Source organism: Copadichromis virginalis, linkage group LG8, assembly GCF_057382275.1.
Source record: "Copadichromis virginalis isolate Kocher_CV1m ecotype Utaka linkage group LG8, C_Virginalis_male_GT1.1, whole genome shotgun sequence".
Classification (NCBI taxonomy): domain Eukaryota; kingdom Metazoa; phylum Chordata; class Actinopteri; order Cichliformes; family Cichlidae; genus Copadichromis; species Copadichromis virginalis.
Window position 1 is genome coordinate 8,576,374 of NC_140625.1, and position 20,453 is coordinate 8,596,826.

General features: G+C 42.2%; 1 protein-coding gene across 1 annotated transcript in view; it reads left to right on the top strand.

Annotated features, from left to right (window-relative positions):
• Nucleotides 1–20,222, top strand: part of spata20 (spermatogenesis associated 20) — a 52,620-nt gene extending 32,398 nt beyond the window's left edge. The window contains exon 16 of the mRNA XM_085465577.1: nucleotides 19,319–20,222. Coding sequence (XP_085321703.1) covers nucleotides 19,319–19,513 — 195 coding nt within the window. The 3' untranslated portion in view covers nucleotides 19,514–20,222. The remainder of the gene's footprint in view (nucleotides 1–19,318) is intronic.
• Nucleotides 20,223–20,453: the final 231 nt, after the last annotated feature.

Here is a 20,453-nt window from a genome sequence, read left to right on the forward strand (position 1 = left end):
CAGTTTACAGTATAACTGTGCATTTGTGCTTTTAGAAGCAAAGAAACAAAGACTCCTGGAGTCTGTTTGAGTGACATGTCAGATACAGATTTTGTTCTAATGAGCCTTCAGAGTGAGATGAAGGGGGAGGCTGAGAGGGAGTAAATGAGGCAGAGGACAGAGTGTGTGTGCACATAGTATCTGTGTGTGTCCAGATATAGTGGCAAGAGCCAACTTTAGTGGCAGTAGAAGCTGTCTCAGCCAGGATGAGATTTGATGGTCCTGCACAACAATAAACATGCACATAAACCTATTTTTGGAGATGAGACATCACACTTTGAGAGGAATGGCATCACTGCCTACAGCAGATGTAAAATACACTCACGGACTTTCTGATACAGTTTGTTCACAAGCAACACTTGGAGCACATAAACACATTCTGGGAGATACACAGTTTCACATAAATAAATAAGTGAGGACAAAAGTTCACATGTACGTGATGTGATTACAAACTAGAGGAAGGGAAAAGGAAGAAATTAAGAAAAAATAAAACTGTGCTCAAGCAGTTCGCCTGTTAATTGATTATCAAGAAATTTAATCAGCAATTTAATCAGCAGCATAAACAGAGAAGCCCACACCTCTCCCTCTCCCCAGCCACCTCCTCCAGCTTGTCCGGGGTAACACCAAGGCGTTCCCAGGCCAACCGAGAGAGAGATATAATCTCTCCAGCTTGTCCTGGGTCTGCCCTGGGGCTTCCTCCTGGCTGGGACATGCCCAGAACACCTCACCCAGGAGGCGCCCAGGAGGCCGCCTTATGAGATGACTGAACCACCTCAACTGGCTCCTTCCAATGTGGAGGAGCAGCGGCTCTACTCTGAGTCCCTCCTGGATGGCTGAACTTCTCACCCTATCTCTAAGGCAGAGGCCAGCCACCCTTCGGAGGAAGCTCATTTCCGCCGCTTGTATCCGCGATCTTGTTCATTTGGTCACTACCCACAGGTTGTGACCATAGTTGAGGGTAGGGGTGTAGAACTACTGGTAAATTGAGGGCTTCGCTTTATACTCAGCTCTCTCTTCAACATGATGGACCATCAATCTCCCGCTCCCTTCTCCCGTCACTCGTGAACAAGACCCCGAGATACTTAAACTCCTCCACTTGGGGCAGGAACTCGTCCCTGACCCGGACTGGACACTCCACCCATTTTCCAGCTGAGGACCATGCCCCCAGATTTGGAGGTGCTGATTCTCATTCCCACCACTTCACTCTCGGCTGCAAACTGTTCCAGTTTAATGGTTCAGTGTTTAGAATAATGCTTATTTTATAGTGAACCTTTGTGAAGCCCTTCACTGCTGTTAGAAACCAGCTTTTTTTAAGCGCCTTTCCACTTACTTTTAACATAGCTTTCCTTCTGATTGGTTACATTTTTTAAACAGAGGGATTGAGCAGCAGATGGGTGTGGATTTAGTGCTGACGTACTAAATAACTCTGAACGTAAAGCCTTAGTTTTGGCTTTACAGGGGTTACTTTATCATATGCTTAAATATGGCTTGAAACTTTAGCCATGTCTAATTTGAGCATCCAATTTAACAATCCAATCCAATTTTATTTTTTTTAAAAAGTTGACAAAAGTAGTGTTGTGTCGGTCACGAACGAAATGGCTCTTAGTAATAAAAGCATGTATAACTTTCCAAAAGTTAATAATAAATAAGAAGTGCTTGACCTTAGAAGCCTTAGTTGGTAAAAACCTAATTGAACAAATGAATTAAGAATTGTTTGTTCAGTCTTTAAGTTACAGCCCATTTTCACACCAAGCTTATTTATAATGGAAACTAAAAACGCTACGTCCAGATCAACAGAATCAACCTTTGGAGACATTGGACACAGGTCCAGTTTTGGATCATCGCTGGAACTAATTGGTTTTTATTATTGTAATTCATACTTCTCATTAAAGTAAAAAAAAAAAAATTAAGGTCATTCAGACTTTAATGTCACTTGACAAAATATGTAATACTTTTAGGAGCAGGTAGATTTGGAAATCATCAGCACAGAATTGATACCTGGCAAAGTAATAGAATAGAACCCTGTGAAACTGGTTAGATCTAAAGCACTAAAATAATGCTGTCCACAGAGTCATTAGCTAATAAAAGATCATTTAAAAACTCTTAAGAGAAATGATTCTGTTCTGTGAAATGTTTTAAAACCTATGAAATAATAAAAACCTCGACACTTTCTTGGTACACATTCTTTGATCTGTTCCTTTAAAGTAATTCATTTCTGGTAGCAAGAACAAGGAAAAGTAGAAAACATGATCTAAAACAGATAATGTACAAGATGACACGTAAAAACACCAAATGAACTGGAAGGGAATGGGTATAATGCAAGTAAGGGGTAAAGTGCATGATGGAGTCAGCTGGGTGGGTTATATAAGCATCAGGAGTGGGAAGAGATTGAGGGTTGGTAAATGAGATAAAGGGAAGAAGTCGAAGGAAGAGTAAGAGGACTGTGCTCCACGTTACATTAGGTAGCTATGAGCAGAGAACATGTCTAATTTAAATCCAATTACTCCTTGCCTGTTTTCCTGGTTTTAGACCGCCACAAACTAATTGTGGTGAATGAGGTGCTCAGAACTCAACTCATGCTAATCTAGAGCATGCACGCACACACACACGCACATTTTTATTTCTTCACACTTCATTTAAAATACTTACTATTTTAATTCACCGCAAGAGTCTGCACTTCTCAATTCACTCCAGCACTCGGAGCTGCTTCTTCACTTTTTGCTTGTTGGAATCAATTATAGGCCTCCGTTAAACCGAAACATCGCTCTTGATTGTAATTGCTGCAATAAATTGTGGTTAATTTTTCTATTACACAGAAACATAGCTTGATTAGAGTCGGGTTAGGGTTTGTTGATTGTGTAAGTACAGGAATTGTAGTATGGGATTTGCAATACAAATAGAGATGCAGTCTTTTTTAGCAATTGGGCCTAAGGATAGGGATAGACACTACAGTGTTACAGTGGTGTTTTGTGACATGAATCTTAGTCTTACATTGGTAGGACTAGAAACAGTTTTTCTAGTGTGCCTCCTCTACTTAGGACATGAGGTCTATCTTGTGGAAAATATGTTAACAGTGTGAAAAACACAGGTATAAATGATAAATTGATGGTGGCTAAATTTTCTTCTTCAAAGCCACGTTGGCACTGAAAACACCAACGTGTGGAATTTCTTTGCTCTAAAAGTGTGCAGTCAGAATGTGTTCTCAAAATAAGGCTAATATTCTAACAACACTTGCAAAGTTGTATCATCTTCATGTTAGTGACCTCTGTGAGTCACTGATTCGAAAGCATTACATCCATATTTGCACTCCAATAATGTTCAACCTGTACTGAGTAATTCGCTTCCTTTTTCTTTTACCATGTCTGCATTTGGGCACATTTGTGAGTCAGAATGGTTTAGCGTCTTTTGCAAATCTCCACATAGTAATGCTTACCGAGACTTTTTGTGGTTTATAACAAAGAGATGACATTATCAAAATGATAACATGTTTTACCCAAGAGGCAACGTGTGTGCAAGTGCCAAAAACTGCCACTTGAGCACCTTCAGGATTAAAAAAACATGTTTCAACCTGGTACCAAAAGGTTGTTTTTGTTGATAGTTTCTCCCTTCATAACAACTCTATGACTACTGAGTTATTTATTTATTTGTTTAATTCATTTTTTAAACAAATCCACCTGGGTGCTGGAGTTAGACACATAGCTGTGTTTATGGCAGATGTCCTAACAGAGGCAGCTGAAACTAGAAGGTCTTCGCTAGGGTCCATTCACTGCTTTGAGTCATTAAACTAAATTTCTTCACTGTGTTTGTGGCTGATTAAACAGGAGTTAACGTTTATTAGGGCTGATGCAGAGATGAGAATTGTCAAAACAAAGTCCAAAAACACCCACGAGATCGTACAGTTCAAACATACTTGGGGAATTTAACAGACCCAGGGACAAAGGAGAAAAGAGGACTATTTATACACTTGGGGCAAACTAGACATAGGTGTAGAGTAGATGATCAAGGCAATGAGACAGGATGGGGGTTCAAGGTCAAAAAGCCATTATCAACCTGATGAATGTCTCTCTTTAAAATTTTAAGGTTTTATTGCTATAGAGAAAAATGTTTGGTAAGTAAGGTAAGTAAATGCAATTTAGTTCTCTAGGAACATTACTTTTGAAAGAGGGTTGGAATTGTTGAAAGAAAGCTTCATTTTGAACTGTGTGCTGGTTAATCTTGGTGGTTAAAAAAGAAAAATCAAGATTTCTCCATTGGTCTGTCTGATCAGCATTTTTAGAATACATTTCTAGAAAATGGAATACATTCAACACTAAACATGAAGATTTACATTCATCAAGCTGTGATCTCAAGGCTGCTTAGTAATGTAAGCAACAAAGCATGTTGGCAGTGGCATTGATAGTGGTTCAAATTATGAATTTCTGTCAGCCCAAGATTTACACATGATCTTTTATGAGTTGAATAATGCTTTACAAGAACTGTAATTCCCATTGTGAGTTCCCACTGAGCCCGACTGTGTCTTGTCAGCTCTGCTTATTCATCAGCCTTCCCCCCAGAAAACTAGCCAAGTAACTTTGTGTAACTCTATTATAAGCAAACTGTCACAGAGAGCAATAGAGTTGCTGTTCCTCTCTCGAGTGTATTTAAGTAAAAACTTCAGCAATATGTGTCCCATAATCTGGAAAGTGTTTGTGGCACGTCTTATGGAGGACTGTAAAATGTGAGCGTTAGAAAATATGCTTAGGACAGAGAGATTTTTTATGGTTTAAGAAATACCATGTAAGAATTATTAAATGGAATTAAATGTAGATGGATATATTTCGCATTCCCTGTGCCTTTCGAAAGACGAGAGTGAGGCAGAGAGAATAGGACAAATCGTAGAGTAGAAGGATGGACCGTGGCCTATTAAGAGGAGAGTCCTTTTGAAAATGTCTGCGAACAACTGGGAATCCCTAACAAGACCTTAGAGACATGGGGGAACAGTTAGCAGGGTGATATGGAGTGTGAGTAGAGAAAGGGAAAGGAGGGGATGGGTGGAGATAAGAGACAGTATCTACTAGCCAACTTGCAATGGTAACACGACTGTAAAAAAGAGGATTAGAGTTAGGCATGCCCAGGGTCCTCAGTGATCTTTAAGCTCCGTTGTTTCACTCTGTGTCCTGTTGTGTCTCTTTGTTTCGCTGAGCCTCGGTCACTCATGAAAGCTCCTTAAAAGATTGCATATGTCCGCTAAGAATTGTTTCTTCTGTTCTGTTAAACAGACTCATACTTGTAGCAACTTTCTGCTCACTTTGACCACTCAAAGTGCTTTCTACCACAAGCCACTTAAAAACACACAATTTCAGTGCTTTTATTTATTCCTAAGCACTTTTTAGCCAACATTTATAGTCTAATGGATGCGTCAGAGGCAACTTGGGCATCTTCAGCGTCTTCGACATGTAAAGCCAGGAATCAATCCACCTCCTGATTGTTCGGCAACTCTCTCTACCACCTGAGCCGCCAATACCTTGATGACCTGTTAAGCCCAGTAACCATCCAGAGTAGAAAACAGTCTGACTGACAGGTCTGGGAAAGGCCCCAGATGGCCCCAGATGGTTCATGTAGAGGAAAAGTGCATTTCATGCTTACTTTAATGCATTCAGGTAGCCACTTATCCTCTTTTTCCTGCTTTGTCTCTGCTATTTTGCAAATGAACATCCTTTAGATATTCAGTTTCACATTACATTCACCTCCTTCCATTCTTCTAATATTTGTTAATCTAAAGCATTACACATTCATCCATTAAGTGAATGTTACTTTTTTTTTTTCTTTTCATCTTCATAAAGCAACAGTGAAGCTGCATGTACACTCATGATTCAGCAGAGTTGACAGCTTTAGTGGCATGTGTGCGATATAATCCTCTGCCCGTGGTATCTTGAGTGCTGTAGCCATGCTTGATGCTTCGTGCTTGTCCATATCTCAGCTCAGTAAATATCCTTATGCTGTGTGTGGATACACATTTACACATACATAAATACAGGCATTTTGCAACTGTATATCCCTTTGGGTCATTCTTTCCCTCTCTATAAGCTGTGAAATTCTTTCTCATGTAATCACAGGTGTAGCAAGATGAAAAAAAAATTTTGTTTGATCGTTCTTATGCTTGTAAAAAGATTTTTCCCACAGTTGTGGACAGAAGTTTGCATATATATATTTAATACTTTCTTTGAACTTTTTTTTTCTTTCCAAAGAATTACCTTTAAAAAAAAAACAAGTATTGTGTTCACAAGTTTGAATTTATTAAGAATTTCCTCTAATGCACACAAGGTCAAAACTATACTTACATGTTCAAATATATACATGCAATTTCACTCATATTTGGTTAAATCTCCCTTAGCAAGTTTTACTTTGACACTTGATACCCATCAGTGTATCTTTCCTGTATTTAAATAAAACTCAAGATTTGCTTTTATCTTGGAAAACTCGCAGCATAAATTTAACTTCTGAGATTTTTTTTGAGTAAATGATTCCTCTACACAGCATGCTACGACAAAATGTAATAATTTTAGTTAAAGTTTCCAAACCTGGAACTAGGTAGACTGCAATACAGTTGCAGACTAAAGCTGACAAACACATCTTGTTTGGTGTTACTTACACTCTCCTTTTGTAGTCTAGGTTAGTTTAAATCAATCAAAAATAATGTTTTGAAATGTTGTGCTGAAAATGCTACAACTTTGTGTGTCCCATGCCTCCATATTGGTGACCCTACCTTGAACACGCATCGAACCATGGAGTTCGCCCTGGACGGCCAGCTACTGCCGGCCCTCTAGCTCCTGCTGTGGCTATGTTTGCTGTGGCTACGTTTGCCGTGGCGCTCCAGTTGCTGGACTTCTGGCTCCACGACCCCTCGTCATGGTTTGTCCGCGTGGAGGCTCAGTTTGCTCTCCCCGGCATCTCGGCTGACGACACGAAATTTCATCATGTGGTGGCATCGTTCAACCTGCTAGCCACCCGCCGTGCGATGGCCCTCCTCCGGGACCCGCCCGTGCAAGGGAAATATGTCGCCCTTAAGGACCTACTCCCGCGGCGATACACCCTCTCCGGTGCGGAGCAAGCCAAGAAACTTCTTTCCCTCTCCAGGCTGGGCAGAGGCACGGCTCTTGAACTCACGGAAAACATGTTGTCCTTGCTCGGTTCGGACGACGGAGGATCCCTGTTCGTCCATCTCTTTACCAGACAACTGCCTGTCACTGTGAGAACTGGCCTCGCCAGCTCCCCGTTTCTAGCGGCGCAGGAGTACCGCTCCCTGGCTGAAGAGGCAGATCGCATCCTGCTGGTTTCCCACACATTTGGAGTGCATGCCTCGGCCGTGGATCTGCCGGCGACACCCCCAACAGCCTTCTCCAGAGTGGACAAGCTGGCACTAACGGCAGGAACCGCTACACACCGCGGGAAAGATTTTTGTTTCTACCATCAGCGTTTTGGCGCCAGAGCGCGTTGCTGCCTGCCGCAGTCGCTGACGATATGGAAAGGCTGCTCTTCATTGAAGACTCACGCTCCGGGCGCTGTTTTCTGCTGGACTCTGGCTCCCAGAAGAGCCTCATCACGCCCACCGCCGCGGACCGCTTAGCAGCAGGCCACGGACTGCAGCTGATTGCGGCTAACGGTTCTCCTATTGCAACTTATAAAGAAAGACGAGCCTCATGCTGGAAGACACGCCGGTGTGGGATGGCGGTCCGCGTTTGCTTTGCGACGTGTCTATGGGTCGCCCGTGCCCCGTCGTTCCCCTTTCGTGGCACCGTCGTGTTTTCGACTCCATCCATGCTCTCTCTCACCCGGGCTTACAGGCTTCGGTCAAGCTGGTAAGCGACAAGTTTGTTTGGCCGGGCCTGCGGAAAGCGGTAAAGAATTGGGCTGCTGCGTGTGTTCTGTGCTAACGCTCGAAGGTCCACAGGCACACTCAGGTGCCCCTCGGACCATGTGCACGACAATTTGGTCGGACCACTCCCACAGTCACAGGGTTTCACACACCTTTTGACTGTGGTGGATCGCACCACCAGGTGGCCAGGGGTGGTTCCCCTGGCTTTCACGACAGCAGAGGTGGTGGCCAGGGGGTTTCTTTTGGATTTTGGGGGCCGGCAGGAGGTAGTTTCAGTGGACCAACTTAAGCCTGCACACATTCTGCAGGATGCGCCTGTGGTGCCAGCCCTCCGCCGCAGCCGCCCACCTGCTGCCGGAACGTTGGACTCTGACCCTCCCTCTGTGATCCCACCGTGCCCGTCGGCGCTTGTCCGGCAAGCGGAGGGTTCGGCCTGTCCTTCCCGGCCTGGTGAGCCCACAGCCAGTTCTCGGACTCCGCGTTTCAGTCGTTCTGGACATTTGATTAAGCCCCGGGTCCTGGACTAGTGGACTGTTTGTTTGGGTGTTCGGGGGGCTGGGCATGTGTGGCAACCCACTAGAGGGCTCTACTCACACCCAAGCTTGGCGGTGGTGGATTTAAGTAATAATACATTTTTACATTTTTAAAAAAAACTCAAAAGCCAGTTTAAAAAACTTAATATCACATTTTTACAGTGTATTTCTATTGTGATATCATTTTTATTTTAATTATTTAAAAAATACATCATCTGTGGTAGCATGTATAGATATGAAAAAGTAGCATTTCAGCACAACATTTCCAAACATGAAAACTCAATCTTTCATGTAAACTTTTGAAAGGAACAGTAGAAAACTGCTTTAACGAAAGTTTGTGTGCCCATAAATAGTTGGAAGCACTCTAAGCTGAGCCAACATCTCCCTGGCAGTCAAAGGAAGGAAAGCAGTTCTGAGCATTTTGTTCATTGACAGTGCCAAGAATCAATTTGCATTTAGTGGAGAACTGTGTTGAAGAAAATCCTGCATCAACATTACTCCGAACTGCATGCAAATTCTCTACAAGCAGTTCAGTCTTAGTCTGTCTCTTTCAGATAATTTATTTTCAAAGCAACAATTTGGATTTTGTTCCTGTTGGCTGCCTGTGTCTCCTTCCTGTACTGGTGTACTTCTTCATCTGCCTCAGCCAGTATCATGTAATTTTCACTTGGATCTCTTATCTGAAACTGATGAATGGTATCTAGTATCTGGACCTTGTAACATTCTATCGAGGAGGCAAGGCAAGTTTATTTCTTTAGCACATTTTAACAGCAAGGCTATTCAAAGTGCTTTACATAAAATTTCAAAAGACATCAAAGGTAATTTACAAAAGCAGCGTAAGAGGATATAAAAGAGCATTTAGACTAGGGATGTCAAACTCATTTTCCATTGAAGGCCACTTTGATCGCCGAGTGAAACATACATTGTGTAAAGACATTTAACTACACATTTAATTCCTGAGACATCTTACTATAAAATAAAGAAGTTCAATTTCAGTTTTTCTACACGATAAATATCTAAAAATACAGAAAAGATTCTGGCAGCTCACTGCCCAGACTGTCCCATATTTATAGAACTTACAGCTTATTGATTGATGAAAGTTTTCTTGTTTTAATTGAAACTTCTATGGTAGAAAGTAAAAAAACAGGAACTTTTCTGTCATTTAATTGTTTATCTGTTACTTAACTACTTTGGTGTAGTAAGAATGGCTATAGAGAAGATTTTTATCAGTTGTATAACTTCTAAAACTTTCTGCCCTCTTCATATTTTCCTTGCTTGCTGTCCTTGTCCTTGCTGGGCTGATTGTGGACCCTGGGCCTTATGTTTGACACACTTGATTAGACATTAAAATAGCTATATAAAATTAAAACAGTCATTTTTTGTGAAGTTGCAAGAAGAATGAAGTAGTTATTAGTACTAAAGTTAGAAATTAGTAGTTATTTTCTTTAACCCTCTAGGGTCGACGGATGCACGAGTGCGTCAAAATCACATGACCAATTTAAGACAACAAGATGCAACGATGCACAGCCTCCATTTCAACTTGTCAAAAGTGTGGACTGCAAACTATATACCAGTTTTTGAATTGTGTTGATAGGCCATGTAAAACGAGAGTTATGATAAAAGAAAAATACACGCTATCTTTGTGTCTGAATAAAATGATATAAACAGTGTTTTCTAAGGACAGCGCTAGCAACCACTCTCCCCTTTGGAGCAAAAATTTTTTTTTAAAGAAAAACACCCCTTTCCTATTGGTGTTAAAGTGTACCATGTCAACGAATCACAAAATTATATGTGGCATTTGGTTGTTTAGGAAGAGGGGGTAAGTTTTAGGAATGACACCAGATATGAGGTATGAGGGCTGTGCTGAAGAGAATGATACCAAACAAAGCAAGATGAACAGTTTTTAAAGGTGAAATATAGAAGTAAAATCAAAAGTAGTCAAAAACGGCCAATTATACCCTGGACCCCAGAGGGTTAATAACGCTTGAATAATTCAGTTCTGCTCACATTTTTTACAGCAGTATGAAGCTAAAATCTCAGTATACAAAGATATCCTGTAAACAGAATGGTGTTGTTGGAAAGGCTAAGAAAAATAATTGAAAACTCACTTTGTTCATTTTGTGCTGAAATTAAAAGACATACAAATATGTTCTAGCTGATCAATCTTTCACACACAGAGCTAGTATCCATACACGTGCTGAAATTCACACAATTTCCCATAGTGAATTAGAAAGAAGCAAAATTTTAGACCTTATTTCCAATTCTGGCCCACTGTACGACTGAGAGCTAATGAAACACCTCAGATGGAGTCCAGCAGTCTTTCATCTCACACATCCAGTTAGTGGCTAGTGGTTCTCAGGGGCACAGATGTACTGTTCATCTGCCTTCCAGTGACCCTGAGTGTAAAGCCACCTGAAACAAGAGCCAAGCTCTCTGTCAAGGATTAAATTAGTTACATCTGACAAGAATCTAGATTTCTTTTGGTTCAAAAAAAAGTTCATCTCTATTATTTTTTCTGCTTTTGCAAAAGCAAAACAGAATGTAAATCTTTTCTTATGAGTCGATATTGAGTATTGACAAAGACCGATTGTGATAATATAATATTTTTATTATAATTATTATTATATAATAATAATTTGCAGACATCTGTAGTATTCTGATTGATAATAATAATAATAATGGATTGGATTTATACAGCGCTTTTCAAGGCACCCAAAGCGCTTTACAATACCACTATTCAACAACCACATATTGTTGATGTAAGTTGATACAGATTTGAGCAGGTAAAATTCACCACAATATGCTTTGTTTAATCTATAAATATAATAATTTACAGTATATTAGAATAACCTTCAGTACACTTTTGATCAGGATATGTTTTTCAGTGCACACATAAACAAATATGTTGGACTGATTATCTCTATGCTGGACTATTGATGTTTGTTATTATCAGGTTTTATCGATCTTATAATTCCCTAAAAAGCCCCCAGCTTTGAGAGGATGAGAGTTCATTTTGCTTGTTTCTGTTTTCTCCCATATTAGTTTCTTGTCATTGGCTCCCAGTTAAATCCAGAATTGAATTCAAAATCCTTCTCGTCACATACAACATCTTGAATAATCAGGTCCTGTCATACATGCACATGATCCTAACAGAGCACTCTGGTTCCCAGAGTTTCTAAAAGTAGAGCCTTCAGCTGTCAGCTCCTCTCCCATGGAACCAGCTCCCAGTGTGACACCCTCTCTATTTTCAAGATTAGGTTTTTTTGATAGAGCTTGTAGTTGGGGCTAGATCAGATGTCCCTGAACCATCTTCTAGCTATGCTGCTTCATGCTCAGAATGCTGAAGGACTTAATAGGACACACTGTGCACTTCTTCTCCGCTCACCTTTTTTACTCTTCACATATTTTTACGCCACTGCAGCATTAATTGTAGTCTCCTCTCTCCCTCACCCTGCTTTGTCCCGTCTCCCTATGTTGTGGTTTCATTTGTCTTCTCTTTTTCGTATCGTTTTCCTCTTACCCCCCTGCTTTTCCTTCAGTGGACTTGTAGCCTCTCTCATTCACCACCACCCACATTGCTCCACCTCAGTCTGCAGCCCTCCTCGGCTCTGCTCCTCAGGCCTGAAATCAGTTCAGCTGATCTGCTGTGTATTTCACTTTTTTTTGCTCTGATTACTACTTTGGACTCTCTGCTCTGACAGTAGAAATCTGCCCAATTCTCTACACTTCCAGCCCCGGGTCAGCACCGTAGTAACCATTCATCTTTTATCTAACTACAGTGCCCTGTGTATTCATCTATCAATCACATCTAGCTATTTCTTGCTCATGTGTCAACAATGCAGGTGTGCTGTAAATGTAAAGTGCAGCATTTTTACAGTGATTTCTGTTGGGGGTCAAATTCTCTTGGCGGCTTTAAGTAGAGGTGTTTGTAATAATTTGTCATTTTAGCCAGCACTAAAACACTGGATAAGTAATGAAGTATGAGATGATGAGTTTTATACACAGCTACATAAATGACCCTCTTGGTGGTTCTAATATTAACCAAACTAAAGCTAACCGTTGCCGTTTCAAACGTGTAGCACCAGGATGATTCTCCACCCGTGTTGTGGAGCCGTGCTTAACATTCTTCTTTAAATGTGAAGTAGGACACTTATGCATTTTGTGATGTCTTTGATATAATGTTCCCCGTTACATTAGTAAGGGAGGACCTTTGATTGGGCCTTTCCATACAACCAGATCTGCTCCACTGTTCCTCCAGAAAGATCACCCAATCGCTGAAATGTTACTGGAGTAATGAACGACATTCTTCCAAAAAGGTAAAGGTGATTCCTCAGAACATCTTTGTATGGATTTACAGTCATCCTTCCTTCTAAGGAGACAGACCCCCACCCCAGCATAACAGAGCCAGCAGATCCTCTCCATACAGGGGTCAAGGGTTCAAGTCTTTTTCCTTCATTAGTCACCCGCCTGTATATCTGGGATATTTCAGACTACTGGCCTCGTCCTTGTATCACTCATATGTCAGATTTTATTGCTTTAGCATTTCTAACTTGGCGTGACTTTTACGACATTAAAAAATGAGAATCTTCTTTCATCTTAAACACAACAGAAGCTGATGAAGTGTGCCGTAGGTGTCAGGGCCTGATTGAAGAGAGAGGCTGTTAATTCTGCTCAGATCCCAAGGCATTCTCACATCTTGCTGCAGACACAGTTTGATTTAGTGAAGAGGGTCCTGTAGAGACTGTCAGCAGCTGAAAACTGATGCCCAGCTTGACAAAAGACAGAACACACTGCCAGAACAGGCTCGCCCACTCATTCTAACTCGGGTCAGACGGCAAGTGTGGTTGTGTGTGTGTGTGTGTGTGTGTGTGTGTGTGTGTGTGTGTGTGTGTGTGTGCGCGCGCGCAGGCTTATTTTGTAGTTTTTTTCCTTATGTCTGTATTCGTAGCTCTTGTGTCAAGTAATGTGCATAATTTTGGACATTAGCTTGATTCTACATTTTCGTGTCAGTCTTTTTAATTCTCTGGATTTAAAAAAAACAAACTGGGAGAACATCAATGATATTGTCACATTTCAGTAACCTGCTGTGAAACTCCTGATATTCATGCACATGATAAGCTGATTTACACCCCCACCACTGCCACCCACCTAAACATTTCTGCACATTTAACACACCCTTCCTTTGACAGCAGTGGTCTTTGTGAGCAGGACAGTGGGAACTCCACACTGTAAAAACTGTTAAGCGTTAGCTTGAAGAAGACGAAACACCTCAAATATGAGGCGGTCCAAAATTTTAATCCATAGGAAAGCCTCAGATCCTCGTCAGAGCCCTTGTGTGTCATAACTGTTTTTGGAAGGATAAGGAAAGCTTCCAGATTCTTGCTTTTAATGTGGTGTAGGTGATCATATTTGGAGTCTGAGTTTAAACTGAATATTAAGCCTTGCATTAAAATGTGCACTTAGTTGAAGTGTGTTAACTGTTCTGGATATTATATAGTTAAGTGTAGAAAAAGGCAGATTTTGATCTCTGTGAAGAGTTTTAGCTCAATCCTGCTTAATGCTCCCAAATCAGCCGAATCCGTTCCCGTTTCTCTGACCTTCTCCTTCCTCTCAAATGTCTCCTGTCCAGTTTTCTTTCTGGCACACTCACCTCCTCTCATCCTTCTCTCTTGTTGAAAAGATAAATAAATGAACCCAAGGGTAAAGTTAAAGTCACTGGATGACTGGTGATATGAGCAGCACACTGTCACAGAATGTACGTAAAAGCGTGAATTTGTCTGTTTCTGTCCTGGGGCAGAAGTCCAGATGTCAGGTTGCAGTGATGACTGAGCAGCACACAGTGAGCATGCATGCATGTGTGTGTGTGCGTGTGTGCGTGCAAGTTGGACAAAACAAAAGTGAGAGGGATGGGGGAAGTAATTCTCTTCACGCTTGACTGCGTGTAGAACTGTGATTGCTCTTCCTCAGGTGTGACAGCGGCTCCTGAAAGCACGCATTCGATGCGATCATTGTGTGAGTTTAGCCCCCAAGTTGTGCGGATGCTAAGTATGATAAAATGATTTCCGAAGCTGCGTGTGTGTTTGCGAGTTGCTGTCAGCACAGGTACGGCATGTTCTTTTTAAATGTCTGAGCTCTTCTGCTTTGGCAGAATGAGAGATGTAGAGTGGGAGGGAGCTGTCAGTGTAGGGACATTTAACGGGTGGGAGGTGTGTGTGTGTGTGTATTTGTTTCAGGGTTGCCCAGTATGAGGGGATTAACCCTGTGGGAGTTTGCACTCTCATGTGTAGCCAACTGTGCTGTCTGCTACAGCTTCACACACACACACACACACACACACACACACACGCGCGCACAGGTCGTTTCCAGCACCGAGGGGTCTGTGCAGATCGTGTTGTTGTGACACAGACAGACTACTGAGCGACCTTTAAGTTGAGGCCACGTGGCTGGATGTGGTCTGAACCCAGGGAGGGACGGCATGAAGCCAAAAGAAGAATCAAGTCAGGGTGGAAAAGGTTCAGTTTGGCAGGGAAATCCTCCTCTGGTCGCTATGACAACGGTCACACCAATATGAACACACTCCATCATGCTTCTTCCCAGTCTTCCCCTGATTTAATGCCCAAAAATGTTTGTAGACAGCTCTCTCCGGTGCTCGGTGTGATGTTTCCACAGTTTTCTGTTTTTTAGTGCCAAAATTATTTATCATCTGAGCTTCTTCAAACACGTAAGCCTGCATGAATTTTGAGAAGATAAGATGTGGGCAGCATCCTTTCATGCTCCCCTTAAGGAAGAATTTTCTTTACCACACAGCATATTTAGTAATAGACACAGAAGTAGTTCAACACAGCAGCACGGTGGCACGGTGGTTAGCACTGTTGCCGCACAGCAAGAAGGTCCTGAGTTCAATTCCAACATCAGGCCGGGGTCTTTCTGTGTGGAGTTTGCATGTTCTCCCCGTGTTTGCGTGGGTTCCCTCCGGGTACTCCGGCTTCCTCCCACCGTCCAAAGACATGCAGCTTGTGGGGATAGGTTAATTGGATAATCCAAATTGTCACTAGGTGTGAATGTGTGAATGAATGTGAGTGTGAATGGTTGTTTGTCCCTGTGTGTTGGCCCTGCGACAGACTGGCGACCTGTCCAGGGTGTACCCCGCCTCTCGCCCTATGACAGCTGGGATGGGCTCCAGCGCCCCCCGCGACCCTGAAAAGGATAAGCGGAAGCGAATGGATGGATGGATGGATTTGAGCGGCGTAATCTATTGATAGTTTTTTGGCTTTTGAAGTGCAGATGGCTCTCGGCACAAATGAGCATCTAAATGGCTGAGTGGAGCACTTGGGGAGCTCTGAGACAGCCAGTGAATGAGAAGGCTCATTGAGACGGGGTGAAGAGGATGCAAACAGTTCCGCATGGTGGCCCGGGTGAGTGCTGGCTGGCACGCTTACAGAAGAGGAGAGTCTCCTCCAGCAGACAATTTTGTCTAATGACTAAAGAACAATTAGCGATGAAAGCAGGATCGGGAGTACCTGTGTGCTCTAGTTTATTACAGCCACCTGTACATGTGGACATGTAACAGGGTGCAGCGTTATTGTACGGAGTGGATCACAGTACACGGATAAGCTCACATTAACATGTCCTACACACCCCCACGTGCACTCGCATACTACAGGTTGAATTAATCGGAATAATAACAATACATTATTGATGACTGTGTCAAAACAGCTGTAGATAGAAGACCAAAAACATACATCTGAAAGGCAAAGAGCAGGATTTCTGTTTATATCTATACTGTATATTGCAGTGCAGTGTCAGTGTGTGTATTAGCATTATTAATCAGTGTTAATAATGTGTGAAGTTGATTAATGTGCTTCACATTGCTGTATGCACTTCAGAGTTACTGCCTATTTCAATTTAAATATGGATGTTTCTAGCCACTGGGTAACCCATAGGAAGATGAAGGACCGTGATATTTTACTGTATCATTATTTATGTTTAATCCATACTTCATACTGATCATTATGTACTCTGTGAAGGGATGACATTTCTAATATTCCCAGATCACAGTTCTGATATATTAATGTTGTTTTATCACTGATACCAAAACAGTGTTTCGATCTTTTTATTAAATGCTTTGCTAGCAGCTCTAAGAGTTAGTACTGCAGCACAGCAGCATTTAAGGAATCACAGGGACAGCTGGGTAATGCTGATGATTAGCAGGTTTGTGTTTAACATGTTTGCCATTAGAGTTGAGCATGTTAGCAAATTTGGACTAAATGCAAAGTACAGCTGACTTTGATGGGAATGATATTCATTGTCAACCATATAGTTGTGCAAAAGGGAAGTGTCGGAGGGTAACTGGACTCATTAAGATGCATCATCTAGGAATTATACATCTCTGTGAATTGTATCAGTATCTGAAAGTGACGACCTTAACAATTAGGAAAACATCTATTAAAGACCTGACACAATATCAGAGAGATGCATCAGTTGTTTACTGAGCATTCAGCACAATGGTCTCTGTCAAATGGTGGCTGTCAAGAAGACATTCTGAAGGAAGGGAAACTGGGAGAAAAGGCTGAGGTATCCCACATTACACAAGATCTGGACTAACAGGACTAAACCAATGTCGGCAGGAAGTCAGCAACGATGTACAATAGTGAGTGTCTACAGCCATCTGTAAGACACGGTGGAGGCTCTGTCATGGTTTGGAGCTGTTGTTGGAGAACTTGTCAAAATTGATGCAATTTATCAATCTAGGAAAGTACTTTCAGATTTTGACCCACCATTCAATACCAACTGGGAAGGATGTGAATCGCAATGGCTGCATTTTTCAGCATGACAGTGTAAACACACGGTCAGTGCAGGAACAGCGAATCTGGATAGAAAAGCACACTATCGAACACTGTCAGTCATGGATTGGCCTCCCCGCCTGGACCTCAGCACTATTGAAGCAGTGCGGCATCTCGACAAAGAACACAACGAAAGGCAGTCGACCTCCAAAGAAGAGAAAGGGGACGTCTGGAGAACTATTCCTGAAGACCCATAAGACTACTTTGGGGGATTTCCTTACCTGGATGATTTTGCATACATCAAGATGTTCCTGAAGACTGCCTGAACAAACAACAGGAAAGCTTTCCTAAGATAGTTCAGGCTGTGCTAAAGGATAAGGTGGTCATTTGTCTTACTAGCAAACGTACAATTTATTATTGGAAAAACAAACAAGACCTGATTAAGTTCATCTGCTGTGTGGATAAAACAGTGCAGAGGTTTAACCTACCTGGCTCAAGCTTGTCTTAGATGTTTATATACTGCAGATACTCTGTCGATCATTCAAACCTGTAACCAGTGTTTGTTTCCTATACTGCCTCTGGTTGTCAGCTTATTATACCGACGGTCATGTCAGTCTACTCAAGAAGTTTCACCTCTACCCTCCTGCAGTCGTCCGATCTCGTCTCCTTTCTCCTTCCTTTTCTCATTTTTCCCTCCGCTCCTTGTTTGTATTGTCATTTCTCGCTCCGTTGTGAACCAGAGGTGGTGCAGGGCCAGGAGGAAATGACACGTGTCTGACAGGAAACCGCCCAGGGACCAGACAGGGCAGCTCTCTTTAACTTCGCTCTGCTGCCTGTCCAACACTGCAGTGACACACAGACATGCACAAAGACAGGCAGCCGGTTTTTCTCTCTCTGGTGACCTGAAGCCCAAATTCACATTCTTGTGAATACATACTTAAATTATTTGTTTGGGTTTTTGTCTTTTTTTTAAAGCGTCATTGCTGCAGGCAGGACTGGTGAACCACGCATGTATCCCCCACACAGACACACACATAATAATTTCTTGACTTGGTGTGGGCATGACAGCATAGCAGCCCCTGACCCACGTTTGAATGTGGTGTTTTTGGGAGGGTTATTTTGGGTGAGTGTATGGGAGTAGTACAGCTGTATTAAAGGAATAAAGAGAGCAATCATGATCAGCACGAGGCCGCGCTGTGTGCCGAGATGATGCGTTGACACAGAAATGGTTTAAAGATGTAATTACACTGAACATCTTTCTCCCTGACAGTAACACTCTTCTTTAGTGACTGGACTGCTGCCACACAGATGGAAGTAACATAAAAATGACAATCCAATTACTCAAACCATTTTCACGCTTGGCCAAATGGCGACAACTGACTTTCTTTTTTTTTTTTTTGTTCGTACTAAAACAAATGGTTTCTATTTACTGTTCCAGCACTCGTTTGATTTTTCTGCTTCTCAGCTGTAATTCCTGTGTCCCACACACAGAATTCCAGTTTTCCATGATGCTAAAACAAAATGTGTGTATGCATTAGGAATTAGCATACAGGAGGGGCTAGCTTCACTGAAATCACTGCCTTTGAGCAGATGCACAATACTTCAACTCAGTTCACTTTTATTAATTTACAAGCATAACAGCATGTCTTCTGTTTGATGTCAGTGAGAGCAGCATACTAATATGGTCATATCAGGCACATGTCAGCATAGAAGCCACACCCCAGAGTAGAAGCCACACCCACCTGCTGTTCAAACCTTTTGTCTTTGAGGGACAGCCAATCAAAAGAAGCCTGATTTAAAGCGAAGACCATAGGAGTTAAAGTGGCTTGTTTGAGACAGAGGATGGTCTACCAAGTACTAGCTGGAGATGAGATGTTAACTATTTTAACTGGAGCTTGGATTGAGTTTAATTAACCTCTCTTAATCCCGATTTGTTAATTAGAGATTCAGCACGTACGCTTCTATATGCAAACATTATCCTAATCTTGAAGCATAAATGTTATCATAATGGCGAACTGATTTATGGTCAAAGAAATGTTTACTGCACCTTGTTGATCAGTTCTGTCCTTGTAATCTGATGCCACATACTTTTTGCTTGGCTCTTTCAGGTCTTGATGCTCGCTGATGGGGACACGGAGAGTTTCCTGTGCCAGCGCCTGCCCGTCCTCTCCTCCATGTCGCAGCTGCGCGGTGTAGCCACAGCCTACGTCTGTCAGGACTTCACGTGCTCTCTGCCCGTCACCGACCCACAGGAGCTCCGCCGGTTACTCCTGGACGGAACTACAAACACGCAGATAGAATGACAGCTGAATAAACTGACCGAGCATGTTATCCTCAAAAACTGCTCTTCTAAGACCTGCAGCTCAAGCCTAGTTCTTTTTTTTTGTTGGATGTGGCTAGTGAGTCCGGCTTTGCCATCACTGGATGGCGGTGCTTTAGCAGCTGATGTTGGTAGGGGTAGGGCTAAGGAATCTTGAGGGTGTCATCCTGCTAGCCATTCCACATCTGTTACTCCAGCCTGTTCTTTATCAGCAATACCAGGTATTACCTCAAATATCAGCTCCAGGTTTTAATTCAAATCAATGTGTAGAAATGCTCAGATGAGCTAAGCAACAGTGGCAATCTGAAAAACCTGTAGCAACTTTGCAAAAAGTTGTAGCTTTACCGTTACCCCAGAAGATCCCTAATAGAGGATAAACTGAGAGCCCTTTAAATGAACTGGGCCGATAACATTTTGCAGAGGGACCTCTCCGACATGCGTTCCAGCTCCTGTGTTCACGACACACGGATTTGACAGAGGAGACCTGCCTGGCGGCGGTTGATTTGTGTGTAACCGTGTACATACATTTTAAAAACCATTGCATATGATGCTTTTATCTGTGAGGAGCGAGTCTACTGAAACTGTTGCACAAAAGATCCGCCTTGTGAATGTTGTCTTTACCTTTAGACATCATAAAAAAACAGAGCATGTATATTCACAACCCCCGAATAATAAATCTATTTCTCCTACAAGCAGTGGGTGTTTGATTTTTGGATTGATGCTTCTGTTTTGTTTGAATGTGCTGCGTTATGTAATGCAGCTATAAAGGTGCCCAGAATAAGTGTCATTTTTGTGGTGTTCGTTTTTGTCTGTGACGTCCAAGATGGGGAAATTCCATGAAGGAGTGAGTGAGTCTGTCCCAGCAGCGTTTTTCTTCTCTGTACTATAAATACTCGTACAGAGAGAAGCCGTCAGTTGTGTAT